Below are 25,132 nucleotides of genomic sequence, written 5' to 3' on the forward strand. Positions count from 1 at the left end.
AGGAGGGGGGAGGAAGAGGGAGGAAGAAGGAGGAAGAAGGAGGAAGGGGGAGGAAGAGGGAGGAAGAAGGAGGAAGAAGGAGGAGGGGGGAGAAGGGGGAGGAAGGGGGCAGAAGGGGGGAGGAGGGGGGAAAAGGGGGAGGAGGGGAGAAGAAGGGGGAGGATGGGGGAGGGAGGGGGAGGATGGGGAGGGAGGGGTGAGGACGGAGAGGAGGAGGGAGGAGGGGGGAGGAAGAACCAGTAAGGAGGACTGCATCGACCCAGCGAGAGGTAGCTGGAAAACCAGGAAAGGGAACCTTCCAAGCTAGGAGAAGAAAGCATTCCTAACTAGTCTCAGAGGCTGTTGTGGGTCTGGCTGGGGGACAGGTAAGAGAAGGTCGTCCATTCTGGGACATAGGTCTCCACTTCGTGCCTCTCTTTTTACCCGCTGGGAGGCATGCCACCTTACATCAAAGATGTAAAGGCATCCACTTATAAAAGAGGCTCTGAGGCCACCAAGTGAGCTCCGGTTTTTATGGAGCAGAGGCGGGGGATGCTTCAGAGCCAATGGTTCAAAGCAGGGACCTGGCTGTGAATTTGGACTTGCCTGAAGAGCTGTGTGGCTTTTCTGAGCCTGACTCTTTCTTCCCTGTTCATTAAGAGCCACCCACCTTGCAGGGTGCTGTAAGGGTAGAGAGTGCTTGATACAGGGCTTGCCCACAGGAAGCTTTCTGGCAACAGGTTGCTGTTGTTGAGGGACATTGGGTGAAAAGGGACCTTTGGACCTACCTGGTGGGACTGAAGCACCAGGTTGAAGAGCCGGATGTTGGCGGGCAGCGGGAGAGGGAAGCCTTCCTCCAGCCGCTCTGCAATGGAGGATGAGGTCAGCACGAGGGGAGGGAAGGCGAAGGTCAGCCCTAGAGAGCCGGGTGAGGGGGGCGGCCTCCCTGAACCTGCGTGCCTGGCTCTGAGTAGGAATTGGCAGGTGCTTGCAGGCTTGAAGTGTAGGCTGTTCTGGAGACTCTGACTCTTCACCACGCTCCAGGGACCTGGGAGCCCAGCCTTCCCACCCCAACAGCCCCAAGCCCACATTCAGGACCCATGCAAGCCTCTTCCCCAAGTCCACACTCATGGCTGGTGTACATGGCCAGGGGCGGCTGCTTGCAGGGGTGGGGGGTAGATAGCCTGGGGCATGTGACTGGGGTATCTACTGGTATGCACATGAAGACCCTCAATGTTTAGGGTGAAACCAGAGTAGCCAGGGACCAGCTCCCCCCACCCCATACCGCCATATTCTGACATGGAACTCCAGAGAATTCTAAACTCAACCCCATTCTCCCAGGTCATTTCGAAGCTACATTTGTCAAGGTAGGAAGAGACGTCGTAGTCTTGAGAATCATTTGTGGTCTTGATTTATAATTTCTAACTATTCTGGCCCGCGGTCTGTGGACCTCTCTGAGCACTCTTGCTCCTGGCTCCACGAAGGTGAGGCTTTTATCAGTGTGGTGAGCGGAAGCCGGGAGCCGAGGTTAGTCCTTCTTCCCTGGAGCTTCTCTCAGAGGTGGGAAAAGGCTGAGGGCTCCGGCTTCTTCTCTCACCTTCTCTGTGACCTGCAGCAGCCCACCTGACTTCTCGGATCTCCCATCTCCTCCCCTGAAAATCCTCATCTCGTGGGGCTGTCTTAAAGATTGGATGGAATAATAGATGGGCACATAATAGGAGCGCAAGCTGTGGGCGGCCCCTTTTCTCCATCCCTTTTCTGGGTCAGATGCCACTGAAGGTTCATTTGACGTGACCACCTTCCAGCCTCCATAACTTGGGCCAGATATTAGGTGACTCTAGGACTGAGCCCCACCTGCTTCCCCTAGGACTAAAAGTCACTCATTCTCCAAAGCTCCTTACCGTTAATCCTGGGAATCACAGTCACGGGCAGAACATAATTCATGATAGCCTGCAGCACCACAACCTGGAAATCAGGAGGACAGGGCCCACGTCAGGGCACCTTGGTGTCGTCGGGCATCCTCTGCCAGCCTCCCTTCCCCTCGGGGCAACCTCAAAGCTGGGAAAACTGCTGAGTGAGGGACACAGGGGATGACGGGAAAATTCTGCAGCCCAATCAGGGCACCCAAGTGTTAGACCCAGTGTCCCAGGTTCCAGATGTAAAGCATGTTCTAGATGTAAGGTACGAGGCAGAGGAAAGGAAGGTCATCAGTGTATTTAAACATGAAAACCTCTGAGTGAGAAAATGCATGGTCTCAGACGCTGCTGCAGGACAAACTGGCTCAAGCTTTCTGAGGTTCTATTCGGCCATGTTCAGCAAAAGCCTTAAAAATGTGTGTGCCTGGGGGTGCCTGCGTGGCTCAGTCGTTTAAGCATCTGACTTCAGCTCAGGTCATGATCTCAGGGTCCTGGGATCGAGCCCTACGGCGAGCCCCACACCGGGCTCCACACTCAAGGGAGTCTGCTTGTCCCTCTGCCCCTCTCCCTGCTCTCTCTCTCTCTGTCTCTATCTCCAATTTAAAAAAAAAAAAAAGTGTGTGTGCCTGGTGGGCCAGCAAATATGCCTGTAAGGCATTCATCCTAAGGAAATGATGTAGGACGCAGGTAAAAATTAAGATGTAAGGATGCTCACCAGAGCCATAAATTCAACCAAAACAGTAAATTAACAGCAACTTACATGTCTAACAATTGGGGAATTATCTGGGGGACATGGTGGCACCTTGATTCTAGGAAATACGATGCAACTGTTAAGAATAATATTGTAGGAATTTAATTATCCACACAGAGATATTCATGATATATATTTGAGTGAGGAAAAGCAGGCCATGGAAACCACATAATTCCACCGTCCTATTGAATATCCATAGCAAAAGGTCCGGAAGGATATACTCCAAATGATTAACTAAGTGGCAAAAATAAGAATGGCTTTTATTCTCATTGGTTTGCAAATCTGTAGGTTCTGATCACCCTATAATGTAGATGTTTTACTTTTACAATAGTAAAAAAATATTCAGAAATAATGTAGCACCCTCAAGATGATTGCCTGGTGACATTTATAACTTGTAAATATGTACATTTTTTTTTTTCTGGAACAATTGCGTTTCCTTCCCCAGGCTCTAAATCCCTGGGCTCATAAAATGTGGTGCCCTTCTTTCTATGAATCTGAGAACTTTAAATTTTTATTTTCTGCAGAAGCGGAAGTTAGGTTACTGGCTGAGTCAAGCCACCGTTAAGAGCTCGGGCACCAGTAAATCCATGAAAATATAATGAGGTTGTTTGGGTCCTTCTGTTTGTTGTAGACTTATTGGATGGAAAGGGCTGGCTGGATTTCCATCCAATTTGGAGGGAATGTTGGAATGGTCCAACTTTGGGGGTGGGTGGCTTACAAGGCACCCACTTGGTGAGGATCTTTGGGAGGCATTTCAGAAATCTAAGGAAATGTTCTCTAGGGGTTCAACAAGAGGCCCCCTGAGAGATGTGTAGGGCCATGGGCCATGTGTAGGAAGACACTGTGGACAAAATCAGCACGCCGTGGCTTCTTACTCATTCAAGGTGGCTGTTGAAGAGCATTGAGCTGCTATTTACCTGGGCAACTCCAGTGCCCCGGGGGGACTTATGAGTGAAGCAGCGGGGGAAGTCTACTTAGTCATGGTCAGTGATTCCAAGTAATGGAATCATCTAGTGGGCTGGCGAGATACTCGCCCTCCTCCCTTCCACCTGCCCTTCTCCACCTCCACATTGGCTCTGCCATTCACCCAGCTGTTCAAGCCGAAAATCTAAGAGTCACTCTTCATCACCCCCCACCACATACATCACAGCTCTCACCAAGCTCCATCTAATTCCACTTTCAAAGTGTGTCTCCCATCTGCCATCTTTCTCCTCTTTCTAGACAAATGCACCCACCTCCCACTGATACACTTGGTCTGACTCTTGTCCCCCCAAATCCGTTCCCCTCGCCCCAGCTAGGGGCATCTTTTATAAAAGCATAATTCAGATCATGTCACCCTCTGTGTGGAACTGCTCACCGGCTTCTCACGGCCCTTTGACCACAATCTACTCTAGGCCAGAAGGCCCAGGATGAGCTAGCCCCGTCTGCCTCTCCAGCCACATCTCCTCCTACACCCCCACCCCCAACTCGCTCTGCTCCAGCCACTCTGACTTCCCTCCATTCCCCAAACATGTTGAACTTGTTCTCACCACATGGCCTTGCTCCTGCTATTCCCTCGGCCTGCGACAGATCTTCACCTTGCTGGCTCTTTCAGGCAAGATATCACCTCCTCAGAGAGGCTTTCCCTGATCACATGGTCTAACCTTCAACCTACATTCTATAATGTAGATGTTTTACTTTTTCAATAGTAAAAAAATATTCAAAAATAATGTAGCACCCTCAAGATGATTGCCTGGTGACATTTACAATTTGTAAATATTACATTTTTTTTTTTTCTGGAACAATTGCGTTTCCTTCCCCAGGCTGTAAATCCCTGGGCTCATAAAATGTGGTGCCCTTCTTTCTGTGAATCTGACAACTTTAAATTTTTATTTTCTGCAGAAGCGGAAATTAGTTACTGGCTGAGTCAAGCCACTGTAAGAGCTCAGGCACCATAAGAGCTTTTAGTCACCACTTGGTGACAGCCTGCTGAGAAATGAAGCCAGCATAGGAGATAGTAGAACCAAGAAACGGAGAGAGTCAGAATCCTAAGGACATCATCTGAACACCTGGATCCACCCTTGCCTGAAACCCTTACACTTTTCAATTACCAGAGCCAATAAACTAACCCCTCTTTACTGTCTTTATGGCATTTTAACAGTGATCTAAGAGAAAGTGGGAAATAAATGGCTACTTATTGAACCCTATCATTCACTACGTTGTGTGCCTCCCCATCACGTGCTACCCCACCCTCATTTGGTTTTTCACGTAGGTGGAAAGGATTATGCTTGATTTGGGGGAAGGTTTGAGGTTCAGAGAGGGGAAGTGACTTGCCCAAGGCCCACAGTTAGTAAGCAAGGAGCAGTGATTCTAGCTTGGGTCTGTGGGCCCACAAAACTCCTCTGGCCATTACTTCGCATGCAAATTATATGCAAATGAACAGGTGGCCTCCGGAAATGATGCCAGGAGCCTTTGTGGCCCTCAGGACAGTTATCTCAAGATCGGCGGAAGGAGGGAGCCACCAAGGACAGACTCACCGAAAAGGGGCCGACGTCCGAGTGCTTCAGTTCTAGGAGCAGCCTGTGTGAAGAGGAGGAGGAAGCTGAGATCACCTTTTGCCTGACCTGTGTTAGAGTCTGGTTGCTGGGGAGAAGAGTCCCTCTCTGGTGGATGCCACCTGGCTTTCCCACCCAGTATCCGTTCCCCTCCCTCTGGTCACAGCTCCCTAATTGTTCCTTTGGGGGCATCACCCATTCCCGACATTGTTAGTGCTGAGCTCTGGGGTAGGCTGGCCAAAGGGCAGAGTCCACCTCCCCTAACACAGTGATGGAAGGATGGACCCGTGACCCATGCTGTGTCAATGAGAGTTGGCCCCAAGGACTTCTGGAAATACTGGGAATGAGGTGTTCTCTTTTCTCCAGCAAAACTAGGGAGCTGCTGGTGACCATTTTTGTCACCACTCGGTGACAGCCTGCTGAGAAATGAACCCAGCATAGGAGATAGTAAAACCAAGAAATGGAGAGAGTCAGAATCCTAAGGACATCATTTGAACACCTGGATCCACCCTTGCCTGAAACCCTTCCACTTTTCAATTACCAGAGCCAATAAACTATCCCCTCTTTACTGTCTTTATGGCATTTTAACAGTGATCTAAGAAAGTGGGAAATAAATGGCTACTTATTGAACCCTATCATTCACTATGTTGTGTGCTTTACCCCATGGAAATCCTATAACACCCTCAGAGGCAAGGGCCATCACTCACATTTTACAGATAAGGAAACCGACACTCAGATGTCAGACAACTGGCCCAAGGTCATACAAAGAACAATTAGCAAAGTAGAATTTCAACAGATCTCCTGATGCCTGAGCTCTTGTCTCCAATAAAGCTTGAAAGCTCACCCTTGTTCATCAAGAGGTGGGAGCCCCAGGACTCCTGCTCTGTGGACTCTCACACCCCACCCCTGCACATTTGAGCATCTGCTCAGCCCTCACCCAGCTGTATCCTCTCCGACTCCTCTACTTGAGAGGCTCATGGGTGTTCAAGGGAAATTAAATCCACATGTATCCGAAGCAGTAACACTTGTCAGAATGATGCCAGGAGAAATAAGCAGCGTGTAAACCTCAGGAGCCAGTCTTGAGGTTAAGAAGGACAGCTCTGTGCTGCAGAGAAGGTGGAAGTGGGCAGGAATGTAGGTCAAGACTCAATTTAAACAGCGTGAGCGTGATTAAGAGGCAGACAGCAGGTCTAACCATTGGGGTCAACACACTGACTCTGCGAGGGTCTCCCTTTCTCCTCCTCTGTGTGTGTTCTTCCCTCTCTCTCCCCCTTCTGTGTCTGCCTCTCCATCTGTCTGTCTCTCTTGCTCTCATTCTCTTTCTGTCTCTCCCTTCCCTTCCTCCCTTTGTGTGTGTCTCTCTCTGAGAGTCTCTCCATGCGTCTCTGACTTTCCCTGTCTCTCCCCCCATTGCTGTCTTTCTCTTTTCCGTGTGTCCCTCTCTCACTCTTGCTTCTTGAGCCCTTAAATCCCTTGTGTTCTCCACACTTCAATGCATGTTAATACCTCATTTCATCCTCACCACAACGCTCTTGGCAAGGAACAGCCATTGGGCTGGTTTCTGTTACATCATCGGGCTTCTTTCGAAGCCAGGGCATTGGAAGTTTGCTGAGTAGAGTGTTGGCCGAGGGGGGCTGTGCTTTGCATGCAGGCAGCCTCCAACCCAGAGTCCCTATGCCTAACCACAGCCGCCGCTGTCGGGGCTCTCCCAGCACGAGGCAGCTGAGCACAGCCCACAGATGGGCTGTGAAGGAAAGGATGTGGGTTTTCCACGTGCTGAGGCAGGCCAGGGACAGAGGTGGCTGGGCGCTGCTGAGGGTTGGCGCAGAGTAGAATCACCTCCTGGCCCCGCACAGCCATGAGTCTGCCCAGGACCGAGGGGCGTCCCAGGGTGCAGGACCTTCCATGCTAACACTGGGGGACTGCAGGTAAACCATGATGACTGGTCACCTACGCTGTATGACCTTGGGTGGGCCACTTCATCTCCGAGCATCAGATTTCCTGTCTGCAGAACAGGGCTTTGGTGCCCACCGCGCACCGTCTGAGGCTTAAATGTGATGGATGAACAGGAAAGCAACGACATGGAGCTTGGTGTGTTGTGGGGCCATTGCTGGCCCATGGGCCCCAAGAGTGGGTGGGCGGCCACTTACGTGTCCAAGCTGAGCTTTCCTACAAGCCTGTCAGCCGTGGCGTTGACCTCCATCGAAGCATTCGTGTTCTGCAAAGCAGCAATCCAAAGAGTGAAATCCCCTGAGCCAGGGGCCGAGGCCTTGGCAAGGTCTCCAAGATGGGAGGGTCAGCTTCACAAAGGCTTGGCAGAGGAGCCCACACGGAAGCCAAGGAGGAGGGGCTCTTCCTTTGCTTTGTGCTTATTGGTGAGTCCTGGGCTGTCCCCTAATTACCATTTTCTCCCACTGCTCTAGGGACCATTTCAGGTTTCCAGGCCACTTGCACGGGCTGGGCGAGACTGACCTCAGGGCTAGAGTCCAGGCCAGCCCTATTCTCAAGCCATTCATTCATTCATTCAGTCAACAAATACTTACTGAATCAGAAAACTGAGCTCCCCACCTCAACCTTCCTGCCCACTGTCTGCATGATCCAGGGCAGACCCTTCAGAACCCATTTAATTGACCAAATGGGGAAAATGGGTCTCAACTTGAGAGAGGGCAGACCTGCCTGAGGCCTGTGAGCACCCCCCTGGTGGGGAGAGAGTCTGGCCTTCACCTCCATGGCCACAGTGGGTGCCAGCAAATGCTCACGGAGTGACAGCGTGAGCAGATGAGTGAATGCAAAAATCAGCAATGGGCCAAAAACTTGAATAAGCGAAGGATTACACACACAAATGAAGGAATAAACAAAGATATGCATAAATAAGTGATGAATGAGTGAACAAATATACAAATGAATGATTAATTGAACAAAGGTATAAGTGAATGAATAAATGAATAATGGAATAAATTAATGTGTGCATGAACCAGAACAGGTCTAGCATATTTCAAGTTAGCAACGTAATGAATAATTGAATGAATGAACAAATTCACAAATGCATAATTGAATGACCAGAGATATGAGTGAATGAACCTGAAACAGTACACATATTTCAAGCCAGTGATGGAGGGAAGAATTGAAGCCAGGAACGCCTGCAGAAGCCAGAAGCAGTTAATACAGGGGCTCTGGTCTCAGGTCCTGGAGCATCTGAATCTGGGCATGGTTTACCCTGGTTCCCCAACTCCGAGGGCAGTGCCCTCATCTGCTTACCATCTGGGAACAGCTTACCAGGTGAAGCACAAAGAGGGAAGCCAAGGAGGAGTTTGGGAGCACAGCAAAGGCCTGGATCTCCAGGGCAGGGGTGAAGACGAGGCCGGTGGGGAGCATGGTGAGGTGCGGTGGGGACGAGGCCCAGATGTTGAATTGCACTGGCATGTTGGGGAACATCTTGGCCACCTGCGGCCCCCAGTGGGGACAACCAACAAAGTGACAGTTTTATTCAACTGTTTCTAAATCCCATCTTGTCTTGACCCTGCATGAACACCTCCAATGTATTCCTGTTGCTTCTTGACTAAATCGTAAAGACTTCACTCAGTGGGACTCGGTTCCTGCAGCCTCCCCCCACAGGCCTCTACCCCTTGGCTCTCCAGCTCCAGCCACATGGGACTCCTTTCTGTTCCCCAAACATACAACCCACTCTGTTCCCATCTAACACCCTTTGCACTCTCTGCTGATCTCACTGAATGCTTCTACCCTCATTCTTTCCCAGCTTGGTTCTCTCCCTTTCTTTAGGGGTCAGCTCAAATGTCACCTCTTCACAGAGCAGTGGTGGCCTCCTGCTGCATATCTTAAGGAGGGCTTTGGTGACAACCCAACCTCTTCTAGCCTCCAGTCCCCCCCACCCACCCACTGGGTAGACTCTCGGTCTCAGAAAAACAACGTGATTGTTAGGCCATAAAGCTTCAAGAAGATTCCCCTGATCCCCCTACCAGTCTCGCCTCCCCACACCAGTACCCCCTGTATAGAAACTTCTGGAAGTGCCACCACTGGAGAGGCTGTTATGGATTGAATGTTTGTGTCCCCCACACTCATGTATTGAAGCTCTCATCCCCAGTACAGCTGTAGCTGGAGACAAGGCACCAAGGAAGTAATTAAGGTTAAATAAGGTCATAGGGGTGGGGCCCTGATCCAATAGGATCAATGGCCTCATAAGGAGAAACACCAGAGCGTGCTTGCTCTCTCTCTATATGAGCTCAGAGGAACAGCCATGTGAGGACACAGCAAGAAAGTAGCCATCTTTTAACCAGGAAGAGGCCCTCACCCAAACCCAGATCTGTGGGTATCTTGACCTTGGACTTCTTGGCCTCCAGAACCATGAGAAATACATTCCTGTTGTGGGGACCCCCTGGCCTGTGGCACTTTGTTATGGCAGCCCGGGCAGACTGAGACTGAGGCTCTCATCTGAAGTGACCTCATCCATCCATTGGCTTCATGTGTCATGGGGAGCACCTTCTTTTTAATTGTTTTGGGTGCCTGAAGGGTAATTTTCTCTCTTCACTGGCCTGGGGCTCCAGGAGGGCAGGGATATGGTCTGTTTTGCTAGATGCCAAGAGCAGAGCCCTGGCCACATGGTGAGCACTCAATAAATATTCGTTGAGTGGATAAGCCCCCAGCATCTACCCTCACGCCTGGTCGCCTGGGTGCTTGGAGCCTCTCTCTGCATGGAGGAGGGGCTGCACAAGGCTGTTTCCACTCTCAGGTTGGGTTGCCTCTGGATCTGGAGGCGGGGGGGCGGGGGGTGCTCTCCTCAGGCCATTCAGCAGAGCTCAGTCCTCCCTGGCACCCCCAGGCTGCCTCATGAGGGGACAAAAGGGGAGCAGCCTCTTTCTTACCTGGGGTATGAGGGTTCCAAGAAATGTGGTTGTCAGTCGGAATTTGGATCTCTTTGGTATCTGTAGCAAGGGAAGAAGAGAAAAGTATCTTGGAGGATTATGTTATAGATTGGAGAGGGGACCAAATTCCATATGAGGGGTGAGAGACTGAATACACAGACAACGGCCAGCCCATCCATGACAACAACGCTGACCCCCAAGTTCTGCAGCCATGAACCCAGAACAGTCAGGATACGTTCAGTGACGGCTAGCTTCCCTATTTTTTTGCCCTAAAAAACTCAAATATGCTCTTCAAAGCAATCACGTAGGATGCCCAGCTTCTATTAGCTCACATCCAGCTCGCCATGCTCAAAACCTCTACAGGAACACAGTTGTAAAGATATAAAGCCATCAAGCCCCCTCCTCCGCGTGCGTTCGTCTCTGCCAACGCAAGTGTGGCTGGCTGACTCTCTTGTCCCGAAGAGTTCTCGTTCTGGTGGTCCTTGTTCATTTCCAGGGGACATGTGGGGGCTCAGCATCCTTTTGGTGCCCCTACATCCTCTTCCAGGAGCAGTGTGGGCAGAACCCCACATGGTTGGTGACCTGGCTGCATCTGGACTCTGGAGAGGATGGGTAAACTGAGGCCCAGAACAGGACTCAGTCACGAGTATATCAATAGAGACACTGACGATGATGATAATGGCGATGTGAGGCTAAGACTGGATTGGGGCAGGGGCGCCTGGGTGGCTCAGTCGGTTCAGCATCTGCCTTCGGCTCGGGTCATGATCCCGGGGTCCTGGGATCGAGCCCCACGTCGGGCTCCCTGCTCCGCGGGAAGCCTGCTTCTCCCTCTCCTACTCCCCCTGCTTGTGTTCCCTCTCTCGCTGTGTCTCAATAAAATCTTAAAAAACAAAACAAAACAAAACACTGCATTTGGGGCAAGTACTCGGGCAGTGTTGGCTGCAACTTTCATCCCTCATCAAGGACTTCCTACCTGCTCAGCGTGTGCTGAGTGCTTCTCGTGCATCCATATCTCATTCCACCCTCTCACATGCTGGGGAGAGAGATACTGGTATTGGTGTTTTACAGGTGAGGCAACAGATCCTGAGAGCTTGAATGACTGGCCTAAGGTCACCCAGCTAGAAAAGAGGGGGGCCGATATTCCAACTCAGGTCTGGCCGCCTCTAGAGGCTGGGCTACGATTCCCCCGCCGTGTGAACACAGGTTCGAGTCCAGACGGCCTGCTGGGCTCTGAGCCCACGCTCATCCTGCATCCACCCCCAGCCTGGCCTTACCATGTTGTCTGTGACGGTCAGGTGTAGGACCCCCGCCTGTTGGTACACGAACCCCGCGGTGTTGAAGAAGTAGTCGGAGATGCCCAGGTACACCATGCGGTCATGGTTGGCGGGAAAGTCCAGCGCTGGTGAGGTGAAGGGAGGAGGACTGGGGTGCGCCACACTGAAAAACTCCCCCTGGGGGCGGAGGAGACAGGGTGAGCCTGGGCTTCCTTCAGGAATTATAACTCAATGTCTTCATCCCAGGAGAAAATGGGTTGAGGAAACCAATCATGCGCTCACAGAGGAGGAAGCCATGACCAGAAACCAACAATAGTATCCTGTGCCTCCAGGGAGCTAGTTTCTAGGGGCTTTTCTTGCCAATCCTGTGAGGCAGGTGTGATGATGCTCATTTTTCAGGAGAGGACACTGAGGCACAGGGAGGTGAAATGACGTGCCCAAGGTCCCTCGGGCAACACTCCCAACCACCTGGCATACTCCCAGTCGCGCCATTGGCTCAGCTTTGGCCTTGCCAATGAGCCCAGAAATTACACTGAAAGAACAATGAGATTCTGTTTGCTTGTTTTCGTCTGTCAAATTAGCAAAATTTTAAAGAGAGAGGTAAACTGTTTTAAGTGCACGTGTATTTCAAACTCACACTATCCAGTTTTGGGTGAGTGTTCATATGCTGCTGGGGAGTCTATGTTTAATAAGTTTCTGAAGAGCAATTTGGCAACAGCTGCAAAAGCAGATCACTTGTTTAGCTAGGAAAAAACAATGTTGAGTTATAAAAAAAAGCAGATTGTAGATGGATACATATGGTAGAATACCATTTATGTAAAATTTAAGGGCATATAAAACATACTAAGCAAGAATTATTGACACACATAGATATGTAGTAAAAGTATAAAAACACAGGTAAGAAGGATACACACCAGCATCATATCTGTGTGATTCCTTCGGGGGTAGAGGGGACCCCAAGTGGCCTCAGCGATTTATTTTTAGAATGTTTCATCTCAAAAAAAAATCAGAGGCAAATATGACAAAATGGTAACATTTCTTAAATCTGGGTGATGGGTTCTCTGTACCTTTGAATCATCTCATTATTAAAAATTAAACACCATGACACCCATCTTACAGAATACCATGCAACTCTTAAAAATGGTAAGTCCATGTGCCAACCAGGAGCCAACTGCAATGCATATCTTTAGGCGAGAAAAGCAAGTGAAAGGCTAGAGTGTATCCATTCATGAAAATGGATCACCAGTAAAACCGGATGGGTTTGCCTTTGTGTGTATGTGAATGCTTCGAACCAGGGAGCCGGAGGTTAACACGCTCCATGGCTCACAGCCTTAAACCTCTGGGCAGGAGCCTGGGGGGGGGGGGGGCAGTAAACAGGACATCCTCATTCACTAAAAATAATTATGTATCATTTTAATCATTTATTCCATTGTATCACTTAGATTTTTTTAAAGTCTATTTGGTCCAGCAATGTCACTTCTAGGAAATAGTCAAGGATGGGCAGAGATCCAGAGACAAGGATGTTCATGGCAGCTCTGGTTACATGTGTGGAGAAAATGGACAGAGCCCAAATGTCCCAGAAGGCGGCACTGTCCACAAATCTTGTCACAAGTGTCCCCCGGAAAGACCCAACAGCCAGTAAAAGGGCTGTAGGAGGACGATTCATGGAAAGATGTTCATGCTACGCTGTTCTGTTTTGAAAAGTTGTGAGACAGTATGTATAACAAGACTCATGTAAATACATGTATGTGTGTATTTATTCCTAGGTCTTATACGTGGGGTTTTTTTTATGTGTACGCGCATGCGCGTGCATGCGTGCGTGCGTGTGTGTGTTTTCCGTGTCTTGGTAGAGACAGGGTTGGAGGGATCTAATCTGTGTGTCAATAGTGTATATCTCTGAGTTGTAATATTTGGGTAATCTCTCTCACTCTCCTTCCTTCCTTCTTTCTTTCCTATTTATTTCTCTGCTCCTCATTTCTAAATGTTCTTTTCTATATCAAACATGTTTTAGAACAAACAAGTAAACGGTAACAAACAAGCCAGTCACCAGTTGTGGAGGGACTGAATGAGGGACATCCAGACGGAATGCAGGGGTGGGACCTACTCCAGCTGTGGCAGCCAGGGAAGCCTGCTCTGGGAGTGATATCCAAGCACAGACCCACCTGGAGTATAAGAAGCCAGTGGGGGAGACGGGGACATGCGAGGGAAGGCAGTTTAAGGGGGAGGGAAGGTGTAGGACAAAGGCCCTAAAGTGGGAATGACCTTGGTGTGTTGAGGAAGTGCAAGGCCAGTGTGTCTGGCTGGAGGGTGGTGAGTGAAGAGAGAGTGGCATGAAATGAAGCTCCATCCATCCCTCCATCCATCCATCCCTCCATCCATCCATCCCTCCATCCATCCATCCCTCCACCCATCCATCCCTCCATCCATCCCTCCATCCACCCATCCCTCCATCCACCCATCCCTCCATCCACCCATCCCTCCATCCATCCATCCCTCCATCCATCCATCCATCAATCCATCCATCCATCTGTCCATCCAATCAAAATATTTACTAAGCAGCAAGTAGATACCAAGCATAGCTCCAGGTGCTGCACCTGGAGTTCCTGACCAGCACTCAGGAACGAAGCAGCTGTAGCCCCTCCTCTTTCATCACAGAGGGAGGCAGACGTGTGACTGTGTGTGTGTATATGTGTTTGTGTGCATGTGCGTGTTGGGGGGCTGTTAGTCATAAGTAATGGATATGGAGGGAAAGGAGGGAACTGTTTCAGTGAGTGTGGTCTGGGAAGGTGTCTCTAGGGAGAGGGAGATTTGAGTAAAGCCTGGAAAGATGGAAGGGAGAGCTTATGTGAATATCTGGGTGAGAGCTTCCGGGCAGAAGGAGGAGCAAGTGCAAAGGTCCTGGGGAGCGAGCATGCATAGGGTGGTTCAGGAGTAGTGGGAGGCCAGTGTGCCTGGAGCAGGGAGAAAGTGCAGAGATAAGGATGAGGAGGAGCCCCCGAGGGTCCAAGACAAAGGCCTGAGGGTATATGTCCCTCAGTGTAAGTCTCACCTTCAGCTGCCAGTCCAGGTTGTTAGCCGTGGCTGTCGGAGCTGCCACCAGTGAGTAATTGATCCCAGAGACCTTATCTATTTTGGTTGTCACTAGAGGGAAAGAAGATGGACCATGAGTTGGCTCTGCATGGCAGCATTTTTGGGACCTAAGATGCAGTGTCGGCATCAGCCAAATTTGAATCAAGAACTGTAGTGCGGGCTCCATTCCCACCTCCTCCAGGGAGCCCTCCCTGAGGGAGGGAAATGACCCCACACCGCACATAAACAGACATCATCTCCTTCCCTTCTTCCAACAGCCCCGAGATATGGTCAAGGAGCAGAGAGCTTGAATTGAACTCTCTATGATCTTGGACAAGTCCTTTCATGTCTCTAAGCCACTTTTTGTCATTGGTAGAACGAATACTAGTGGTCCCACAGACGCCCTGTACATGGTCAGGGCTCAGAAGCCGAAGGGACTGTTACTAGCAGTGATAATACACCAGGCTGAGCCCAGGCTGGCTCAGATCCGAATGGTTTCTGTGTTTCTCAGCAGTCATCAACGAGAATTAAATAAATACGGGTCCCTCCTTAAGCCCTTCCTTCCCGTGTTAGAAGGGACGAAATGAGGCTCAGAAATGTAACTTGTCCAAGACGGCACAGCGGGTGAGTGATGGAGCTGGGACTCCAACCCAAATCATTTTCCTGCTTGCTGAGGCCAAACCTTGGACCCTGCAAATCCGTGGGGGCGGGGGGGGGGGGGCTGGGGCGGTGCCTGGGGACGGAAGGCATCTTAAACATGCTCAGTGTGCTCACACCATGTGCTGCCCAGCCTAGTCCGCAGGGAGAGAACCCAGCTAGCAGTTTGGGAGACTCGCTGGCTCCAGCACACGGTCCCTGTTTCCCGGTCCCCCTGCCCCTTGTATCCCAGCTGCCTTGACCTCACCCAATGCTCACCTCGAAGTGTCTTTAAATAAGACTGCAGCTTGGAGGACACAGAACTGGTCACTATCTGGCAGATCTGGAGAGAACCAAAGAAGTGATCAGTGAGGGCTGCCCTTAATGGAAACTGTCCTTTGGGAATAAGGAACCTGACATGTTTTCCTTTCCTTGAATGTTTCTTTGAAGGAGAGAGGGAGGGAAGGGAGGAGGGAGGGAGGAAGGACAGAAATGTAGGAGGGAGAACACTGGTTTCCCAGAGTGTTTCTACCACACAAGATGTGTGACTCTGCACGCCCCAAGAATATCATCCTCTAGGAGCCTGTGACTCTGCCACATGGCCCAGGGGTGGGGGCAGGGGCAGGGGCAGGGGCAGCACATCTGGGAGCTAGGGCCCGGCTGAACACCTGGGCTACCGCCTTCCGAGGCCACTCACCCAGGAGGGCCACCAGATGGCTCCAAACCACAGCAAATCACACCACAGCCTGGAGCCCGTCTTCCCGCTACAGCCCCTCTCTGCTCCATCCTACCTGCCCTCCCCCCCAGCCCCCCCTACAGACACAAGGAGCATCCCTCAGATACCTACTCTTCGCTCTGCATTCCTGGGGAGCCAACTGCCCAGCTCACTCCTCTTCACTTCCAGTTCTTGCTACTATCATGGATACCCTGATATCTCCTTTATCCATCCATCCATCCATCCAGCCAGCCAGCCAGCCAGCCAGCCAGCCACTCAAGCCAGCACTGTCTTCTAAAGAATATCTTATTATGATTAAGAGCTTCACCTCTGAGGTGGGATGGCCTGGGTTTGAACCTCAGTACTATCACTTCCCCCTCTGTGCCTCAGTTTACTGGGGAAAATCATGACTCTCCCCCCCAACACCGGTCATAAGGATTGCATGTGGATTAGGTGCTGGGATCCTTGTAGAGTTCTAGGCGTCGTGCCGAGCCCCCCCACCCCGTGTACGTAGAGCCCTCTTGCACCTTCTCCCCATCACCATTGCTATCTGACAGCAGTACATTCATACTTTTTAGTTTGGCTGCTTTTGGGGGGCCTCTTATGGCGTTACCAAGAAATACTCTGTTTTAATAGTTCCAGTGCTAAATGCTAACATTCCCCTCTTACTATTACTTAATTGCAAAGACAGTTGAACCATGGGTTAGCCAGGCTGGAGGGTGAGCACACCACCTGCGTTACCTCAGTAATCTTTCCGGCAGCTTGGTGCCAGAGGTATTAACATCCCCATTTTGCAGATGGCAAAACTGAGGTTCTGATATTTGCACAAAGCTACAAAGCTAGTTAGGCCCTGGGACCAGAATTAAAACCCAGAGATTCTGACTCTAAAACCCATTCTATAATCTACTGTGTTATTATGCATTGTGACAACCATGCACTGTTTTTTTTGTTTTAAGACTTCGATAGAATGCCTTCAGACCGATGATTTGATTTGACTGATGTCTCCCTACCCCCATCGTTGTTGCCTTTGCCTGGAAACCCAGTGGCTCACATTCAGAAGACCATACAGCTTCCTCAGTCTCCCTGACACGCCCTGCCCCATCTTTTGGCCCCTCCAGTCATTCTCATGGCAACCCCAGAAATTTCTCTAAAACACAGATCTGGCCAGGTCACCCCCTTGCCTAAAATCTTCAATGGCTCCCCATTGCCCTTGACTCACTTGGCCTGTGAGGCAGGCTCAGGGTATTCCTAGGAGCTAATGGTTCATTCATGGAAAACCAGCGCAAGGAATGGCCCCTTTTTTCTCAACTGAAGAAGCTGGCCTGGGTGGATTTAGGGTGAGGGCAGGGCTGGGAATGCTGGTTGGTACCAGTCCCAGCCCTAGGGAGTGGTTTGCTGGCACTCTAGCCTACCAGCTTCCTCAATTGCACGTCTCCTGTCTTCCGGGTAGGGAGCACCCAGAGAGGGGTTTGGGGTGTGGCAGGGATGGGGGAGGAGGCCAGAGGACTTTGAGAAGAGGCTTCGGAGGCAGGGCGAGGCAGGAGAAGGCAGTTTGCCTGAAGGGAGGAATGCGGAAGGAAGAGCAGGGGTGGTCTAGCAGGAGTGGGGCGAGTCCGCTGAGGCTGTGTGCTGGGACCCTTTCTTGGCTCTTGCTGGACACCTCATGACTGGTTTCTAAGTTGGACCTGTGGTTTCAAAGAGCTGTGAGGACAACTTCCAGTCCTCTGGGGTGAGAGCCGAAGAATCCAGTGATGCATACACTGAGGACCCCCCTTCCCCCCCCCCCGCTCCGCTCTGAGCCCGTCTTACCTTGCTGGCCATGGTCTTTCGGAACGAAGACTCTATTTTTTTGTGGAAGAGTTGGATCAGCCACCTGGAGATTGACATGTGGAGACATGTATGAGGCTTCCCAAGTGTCCCAGGGCTTCATTCGGGAGCCTGCCTCATGTGGGAAGCCTTCCTCCCCTTCCAAATAGCCTAAGCACCCTTGTTCCTGGGCTTTAACCACACACATACACCCCCATTAGATACTTGGCCCTCTGGGTGCAGTAACTCGTTTATGAGTTTATTTCCTCAATTGGCGCATAGCTGGACCCCCACCCTGTCTCAGCCTCTTTCCTCGTTACTGCTCTCCCTCTTGGCACTCCAGCCACACTGTTCTGCCGTATCCTCTTGTGTTCTGTGCTGCTTCCCACCACAGGGTATTTGCACATGCAGTTCCTGCTGTTTAAAACACCCCCTGTCCCCAACATCCACCTAATTAACTCCTACTTACTCTTTTCATTTCAATTCAAATGTCATTTCATCAAGGAAGAACCAGCCAGCCTCCAGACTAGGTCAGATCCTCCTGTTCTATGTCTTCGTAGCACTTTGTGCCTCTTTTTCTTAGTTCTTATATCCTTTTGTAATTCATTGTGAGCCATTCACCAGTGCAATGATTTGATTAATGTTTATCTTCCCCACTGGGCAGGAAGCTTCAAGAGAACAGGGGCTGTGTGGCTAAGAGTCTGCGGCCAGATAGTTCTGGGCTGAATCCCTTTTCAACACTCACTGGGTTTGAAAACTCAGGATAGTTCCTATTCTCTCTCTGCCTTGGTTTTCTCCTCTGAAAATGGGGGTAATAATAGACTAACTTCATTGTGTTCATTGGTTGAGACAATTCACAAGCTTAAAAGAATGCTACACATGCCACTGTTAGCTATTGCTGAATTTTAATTGGCCACTGCTATTTCCTGAGCACGGGCCTGGTGCGCAACAGATTCTTAGATGACGTTTGTTGAGTGGATGCATACATGCCTATGGATTGGTGGTGAGCACTGTATAGTTTTAGTGCACGTAAAGTGGGTAGCCCAGAGCCAGGGGCATCATATATGCTCAGTAAAATCTGTTGAATGAATGTTGGATGAACAAGTGACTCCACTCCTTGAGGCAGGGAGGGTGTCTGCTCTGTCCATGGACCCTGTCCCTCCCCTACACCTGAGGCCCCTGTACAAGACCTGGCAAGGAGGGGGCACTTGGCATGTTTTCTGAATACAGAGATGATTAGGACGGTGCTTCCTGAGGTCCCTCCTCCCACCCACAGTCCCAGGAGATCATACCCCAGCTTGCCGCCTGAGATGCGCACGCTGACACTTTTGATGTGGTTGCTGCAGCTGGAACAGGTGGCCGTGGGGAGGCCTGAGGCGGGGTCAAAGCCCAGCTCCAGACCAGCCGAAATGGAGATGCCCTCCACACCCAGGTCAAAGTTGCCCTTGATTTTGCTGAAGGGAAACACGGACAAAAGAATTGGAGCAAGCACTTTCTTCCCCACTGCCATTCAAACTGCAAGCTTGCGCTGGCAGGTAGGTTTTGCTATTTGAGATGGAGTTCAGAGAGGGGAAGCAGCCTGCCCAAGGTCACACAGCACTGAGTGAAGTGTGGGTCCGAGTCCGCCTGGCAGAACGCTGCTCTTACCCACTGCCTCTGCCCTTGCTGAGTGGCTTTGGATGTCTTAACTGCTCTGAGGTCCAGTTGCCTCACCTAGCCCCTTGGCTAGCGGTGGAACACTGGCTTTGCCCCTAAAAAGCTGGGGGCTTGGGGGTCCAGGACTTTAATTAATTAATGCTCTCATTCGTGAAATGGGGTTGATAACTTCTCCTTCAGGAATAAAACAAGTTTGGGTAAGATAGTGGACCTAAATGTATTTTGCCAACTCTCCAATATGATGAAGTTCTGTTATTTTTTCGCCTCAGTGAGTGAAATGATAGATGCAAAAGAGCCCATGTGAAGAACTAAGCGATTCTTATTGTGGGGAAGGGACAGACCCTGCAGTCCTTGTACAGGAGGGCAGATTCGTGTCCCTCTCCCCAGAGTGCCTTCTCCTCCCTCCATTTTGCCCCTGGACTCCCCACCAAGAAGTCGCTGAAGTGATCGGTCATTCTGAGCCACCACCACTAGAGGGCAGGCTCACCTTGTGGGGAACCCAATATGTAGCTTGAGAGTTGTAGTCTGGACGATTTGCCTCAATGTTTCACCCCTTTGCCTATCTTGCGGGGAGCTGTGTGCGTTTCCAGGCTCTTGACTTTGGGCTTGGCCACGCGACTTACTTTGGCCAATGGCATATGAGTAGAACTGACCATAGGCCAGTTCTGAGTCTAGGCTTAGGGGGACCTATGTGTTTCCAGTTGCCCTGTTTGCACGTCTGCCATCACCAAGGATATGCTTGCTCCTTAGCCCACTGGTCTAAGGAGGAGGAGAAAGAGATACATGTGGAGCAGAGCTGCCTCGGCTGAGCCCAACCCAGATCAGCAGAACTCCAGCTGACACATAGATACAAAGTGATAATATATGATTGTTGTTTTCAGGGGCTGAGTTGAGCGTGTTTTGTTACACAGCAATAGCCAACTGATAAAGGCGTAAATGAAAGATCCCACTTAGCCTTCCGTCCTAAGCCACATGTACCAACTCTTGACAGTGTCTTGCATTGTGATGTAGACAAATCCTCAGCTATTAATCAAGGCTATGTTGAAACTTCACACATGAAAAATGCCCCCAGGAACCCTGTGGGGACAAGTGGTGATGGGTAAGGCAAAAATTGAGCATTCCTGTGATCCTGGCTCTCACTCCTTCCAATTATCACCAAGAGCTCACCCCACACACTCAATAAACCCCAAGCTTGGAAACTCACATGAATTTCTTTCGGGCCTTCCATTTTCCACTGATCTTCACGTTGGCGTTTCTGATGGAGAGATCAAGGCCCTTATTGGGCACTAGTCTTATCTGGGAACTGGGAAGCTGGAATCCACGGATAACCATGCTGTGAAGAAGAAACGCTCCATTAGCCTCCTGGGGGTCCACACAAGGACTCAATTAATGGTTAGTGCAGACTCACCCCCACCCCCAACGCTGCACCGCATCCATTCCAGGAGAACCCAGAAGCTATAAGAGCAGCCTTGGAAACTCTGTGGGCCTTGGGCAGAGTAGCTAGGCTTTAAAGTCAGACAAATCTGCATTAGAATCCTGTTCTTCAAGGTACTCTTGGGTGACCCTGGGCATGTCACTTAATCATCCTGAGCCTCGGTTTTCTCATTTGTAACATGAGCATAATAATCTCCATCTTGCAGGAAGTGTGACGATCAATGAGGATAATACATGTAATCTCAACTGGCTGCAAGTTCTATAAAAGGCTGGAATGTGTCTCTCTTGGTTCACCGTTATAGCAAAGCCTGCTGTGACACACACATAGTAGGTGCTCAAAAATATCTGTTGAATGAATACGTGTATAAAATTCTGTAGAAGACATTTATGGGTTTTCTTCCCACCACCCACACCCCCTTCTCGTGGTACTAGAGCTGCCTTTTTACTTTGGGGGAACCCTCCCTCATATCTACTCTCTGTCACTCCAGAGAAAGTTGACTTCACCTCCACCTTCACGGGGTGGAGCTTAAGACTCAGGCACAAGCTAGTTAGTGGGGGGTATCCCCTGGCCACAGTGATTGGTTCAGGGATGTGTACATAACCAAAGATGGGACAATCACAGGGAATCTTAGGGGTTTTGCTTGAATTGCAAGGGAAAAGCGCTCTCCCTCCACAGGATTCTCAGTGCTGAGGAAAGGCTGGTGGCCATCTTGCATCTTCGAGGGGACACCCTACCTGAGAACTGGACCTTCCCAAGGAAAGAGATGCTGAAAAGTGGCAAGGCAAAAAGAGGGTCCAATGGCATTTGGGCTTACCTCAGCTGAACCTGAAGCCAGACTATTCCAGAGACGTCTCAAACATGTGAGCCAATAAATTCTGGCTTGGGCCACTTTAGATTAGGCTTCCTGTCCTTGAAAACAGCCCCCTCCCAATCCTACTGTTATATGGGCCTAGCACAGAGTTTGGGGGTTCATGACTCACTCCCCCTGCCTTGGGAGTCATGGTGAGTACCTTCTGTGGCCTCCTCCACACTCAGCTTGGGGGATTATATCCCCTTGGGGTGGTGTCAACACTAGTTTGTGGACCTTAACCTCTCTGAGTTTAGGAGTTTGGGGCTCTGTGGTTTAGGTAGGTCCAGGACACCACAAGGTCTGTACGCTAAGGATTGAGCTCCACAGGCCTCACCTGTAGAAGCTATAATGTCCTTTCCCGAGATGTTTGATCTTGAAGCTTCCTGAGAAGTCTGGGATGTTGATCTTCTCCAGCTCCTTCTGCAGCACGGCCACTCCTTGCTGGCAGGCTGAAGGGCGAGAACAGGGGTGATGGTCAGAGGCTCCGCCTGTCCCTGTCCATACCAGGGGTCAGTGAGGGTTTTCTGTAAAGGCTCAGATAGCAAATATCTTTGGCTTTGTGGCTCATACTGTCTTTGTCACACCCACTCCGCTCTGCTGTGATTGCCGGAAAGCAACCACAGACAATGTGTAAATGGATGGGTGTGGCTGTGTTCCAGTAAAACTTTATTGATGGGACACTGAAATCTGAATTTCATATAACTTGCACATGTCGTGACATATTATTCTTTTGATTTTTTTTTTCAACCATTTAAAAATGTAAGATGTAAATGCCATTCTTAGTTCAACAGGCCATACAAAAACACGTGGCGGTACAGATTTGGCCTGAGGACTGCCTTTTGCCAATCCTTGGTCTAAAATATCACCTTAAACACCCAGTCATGTGTCCTATGAGTCTTTCTGGAACACTGTCTCTGCACCTCCCTTGGCGCTATGCCCTCATCTCTTTGACTTTTGGCCTCACTCTCCGCAGGATCTTTGCTTGTGCCATCCTTTTTTTTTTTTTTTTTTTTTTTTTGTGACTCTGCCAGGACTCGAACCTCTGCTTGGGCCATTCCTGCTACCTACAAGACCCTCCCCTCCCACCTTCACCTTGTCAACTTCTCGTCCGCTCTATCATCACTTCCCCCAGGAACCTGCTCTGAACCAGCAGACAAGAGCAATCCGCCTGGTCATCATTCTCATAATGCATCTCCTTTGGAGCCCCTGTGACTGTTGGTAAGTGTACCTCTCTTCACGTGACTTTGTGGTGACTATCTCTCCCCGCTGCCCGATACGAGCCCTCTAAGGCTTGCAGCAGGAACATCTGCTTTATTTATGAAAGTGGCCCCTACATTTACCACAGTGATTGGCACTTACTACTGGAAGGCACTTAGTATTTGTTGAACGAATAAATGAATGAATGAATGCCAATGTCAGGAATCCTGCCATCAGTTATTACGTGGCTAGCAGCATCCAAGAACAAGTAAAGGCAAACATGTCACTTGAGAAAGAGGAAGTAGTAAGAAGAGGGATCCCAGGCTTTGTGTCTTCCAACAGCTAGTTAGGAAATGACCACCACCGCTTACGTGTGCCAGGCATGGTTGTGGGCTCTGTACATGTATGAAGCTATTGAATCTCAGTAACCCCAGGAGGCAGGTTCTGTTACCACCGCCAATTCACAGAGGAGGAAGCTGAAATTTGGGAAAGTGGCCACACAGCTGATGAAGAATGGATCAGGGTTTGAATCCAGGCCTTGTGGTCCCGGAGCCCAGGCACTGGAGCAGGTCTCCCGGGGATTCAAAAGTAAACAGCGCAGACACAGTCACTGACAGGAGGGGAAAGAAAATGTGGGATGGCCAGGACCTGTGGGTCAGCTGGGGCCAGGTCTTGAAAGGTCTCAAATGCCAGCCAAAGGGTCAGGTGATCTTCTGAGGGCAGGGACGTGAGCAGAAGTGCTGCATTTCAGGAGACCCACTCTGGCTGCCACATGGGGAGATTGGGGCTGCTGTGACAGAACACAGACATTGCTGGGTTTAAAGGCCAAGCTCAGGCCTCTGCTCCCGGGAAGCCTTCAGGCTACCCATCCTCTTGTCTCCCAGCTCACATGGAGCCTCTGTCTGCACCCCCTGGGATTCAGAGGTGGCCTGCCCAGCACCCCCTAGTGCTGTCCTGACTCCCTCGGTGGCATACCAGCTGATGAGGCTCTCTCTGCCTTTTCCTGGTCGGATTTCTTGGTGGCTGGCTCTCCGCCCCTGGAGACAACATCAAGCAGCCCGACGTGGGGACATGATCCAAGACTGGAGGTCACCTCCTGACCACCCACTTCCCAGTCCCTCCTCCAAGCTTCAATTTGCTCATCTGTGAATTGTTGCTAGTTAACAATATGTCCCACCCAGGGTTGACATAAAGATGCAAGGAGATGGCGTGTGTAAAGCACCTGACACAGATCTGAGCGGGTCAGCATGGGGCTGTTCCAGGCCAAGCTTTCCTAGGTCTGGGCCTGGGTGAGTGGCCTGGAGGGAGCCTCTCTGGGGCATCCAGATGGGTCATGTGCACAGTATGGCTGTGCCAAGCCCCTACCCTGGGGGAGACCTTGAAGAAGGCCCTCCTCATCCTCCCCTTCCTCATCACTCAGCTGCCTCACAGGGCCTGGGCTCTGCCCACACTGGAGACTGAGCCAGGGATCTCAAGGCAAATGATAAGACTGAGAACCAGCTCTGGAGGGAAGAGAAGGGCCTAGAAGCCTGAGTTGGCAGCTGGGTAAAGAGACGGAGGGGACCGCGAGGACCCTCGGGGGCCTGAGCACTGGACTTGGAGTCCTCCAGACCAGCACTCTGATCCCAGCACTGCCACTTTGCAGCCCTGTGACCTTGGGCAACTCACCTAGTCTCAGTTTCTTCATCTATATGATGGGAGTAAGAGGCCTCCTTTGAGGAGCAGTGAGCAGGCTATGCACTGGATTTAAAGGGCTGCACACAGCAGGTGCTCAGTAAGTGCTCTTTAGGGGTGGAAGAGGGGGGAAGGAAAGTCATCTGATTACCGTAGTCCAGGCCTTTCTGGGTGATCCTGGCCACGACACCGGGGTTGGTGGCCGCCATCACAGCTGTGCCCAGGGTGGCGAGGACCAATAGGGCTGCCCATCTCAGCGCACTGTCAGGTTCTCTGGCCATGTCTTCGTTCTCCGATGCTGCCAAAGCCTGGAGGCCTTGGAGGGGAGCCAGGGATCTATAAAGGAGCTGGCTGGGGAAACGCAAGCCAGTTGGATGTAGAAAGGAGGAAGGAAACTGGGTGGGGGCGGGAGAGGGGGAGGACTGCTGGAGCCCCAGAGGCAGCCAGAAGGGGAGCCTGGGAGTTGGGGGGGGCACGGTGTGTGGGGGTGTGTGTCTGTGTGTGTGCACATGTATGTGTGAGTGTGCGTGTGTGTGTGTCTATGTGCGTGTATGTGTGTGTGTGTGGTGTGTATGGGGGGGTCGAGTGTGGGATGTGTGTGTATGGGGGTGGTGGTGGTGTGGGGGGTTATGTGTGCAATGTGTGGGATGTGTGTGTGGGATGTGTGTATATAATAGGATGAGACTTCTAGCTCTGGGCATCTTTCTCCTCCCTAAGCATCCCCATGCCCCTCTCTGAGCCCCCCCCAAATCCTTCCGCC

General features: G+C 50.8%; 1 protein-coding gene across 1 annotated transcript in view; it reads right to left on the minus strand.

The window, feature by feature from the left end:
- Positions 1-24,719, minus strand: part of BPI (bactericidal permeability increasing protein) — a 25,951-nt gene extending 1,232 nt beyond the window's left edge. The window contains exons 1-14 of the mRNA XM_081832808.1: positions 24,524-24,719; positions 21,836-21,950; positions 20,421-20,549; positions 18,853-19,014; positions 17,564-17,627; positions 15,319-15,382; positions 14,384-14,475; positions 11,335-11,511; positions 10,061-10,120; positions 8,457-8,624; positions 7,331-7,398; positions 5,163-5,205; positions 1,881-1,944; positions 768-844 (exon numbers count right to left, since the gene is read on the minus strand). Coding sequence (XP_081688934.1) covers positions 768-844; positions 1,881-1,944; positions 5,163-5,205; positions 7,331-7,398; positions 8,457-8,624; positions 10,061-10,120; positions 11,335-11,511; positions 14,384-14,475; positions 15,319-15,382; positions 17,564-17,627; positions 18,853-19,014; positions 20,421-20,549; positions 21,836-21,950; positions 24,524-24,653 — 1,413 coding nt within the window. The 5' untranslated portion in view covers positions 24,654-24,719. The remainder of the gene's footprint in view (positions 1-767; positions 845-1,880; positions 1,945-5,162; positions 5,206-7,330; positions 7,399-8,456; positions 8,625-10,060; positions 10,121-11,334; positions 11,512-14,383; positions 14,476-15,318; positions 15,383-17,563; positions 17,628-18,852; positions 19,015-20,420; positions 20,550-21,835; positions 21,951-24,523) is intronic.
- Between the last annotated feature and the right edge of the window lie 413 nt (positions 24,720-25,132).

Source organism: Leptonychotes weddellii, chromosome 10, assembly GCF_054177405.1.
Source record: "Leptonychotes weddellii isolate Sample4059 chromosome 10, ASM5417740v2, whole genome shotgun sequence".
NCBI classification, from domain to species: Eukaryota; Metazoa; Chordata; class Mammalia; order Carnivora; family Phocidae; genus Leptonychotes; species Leptonychotes weddellii.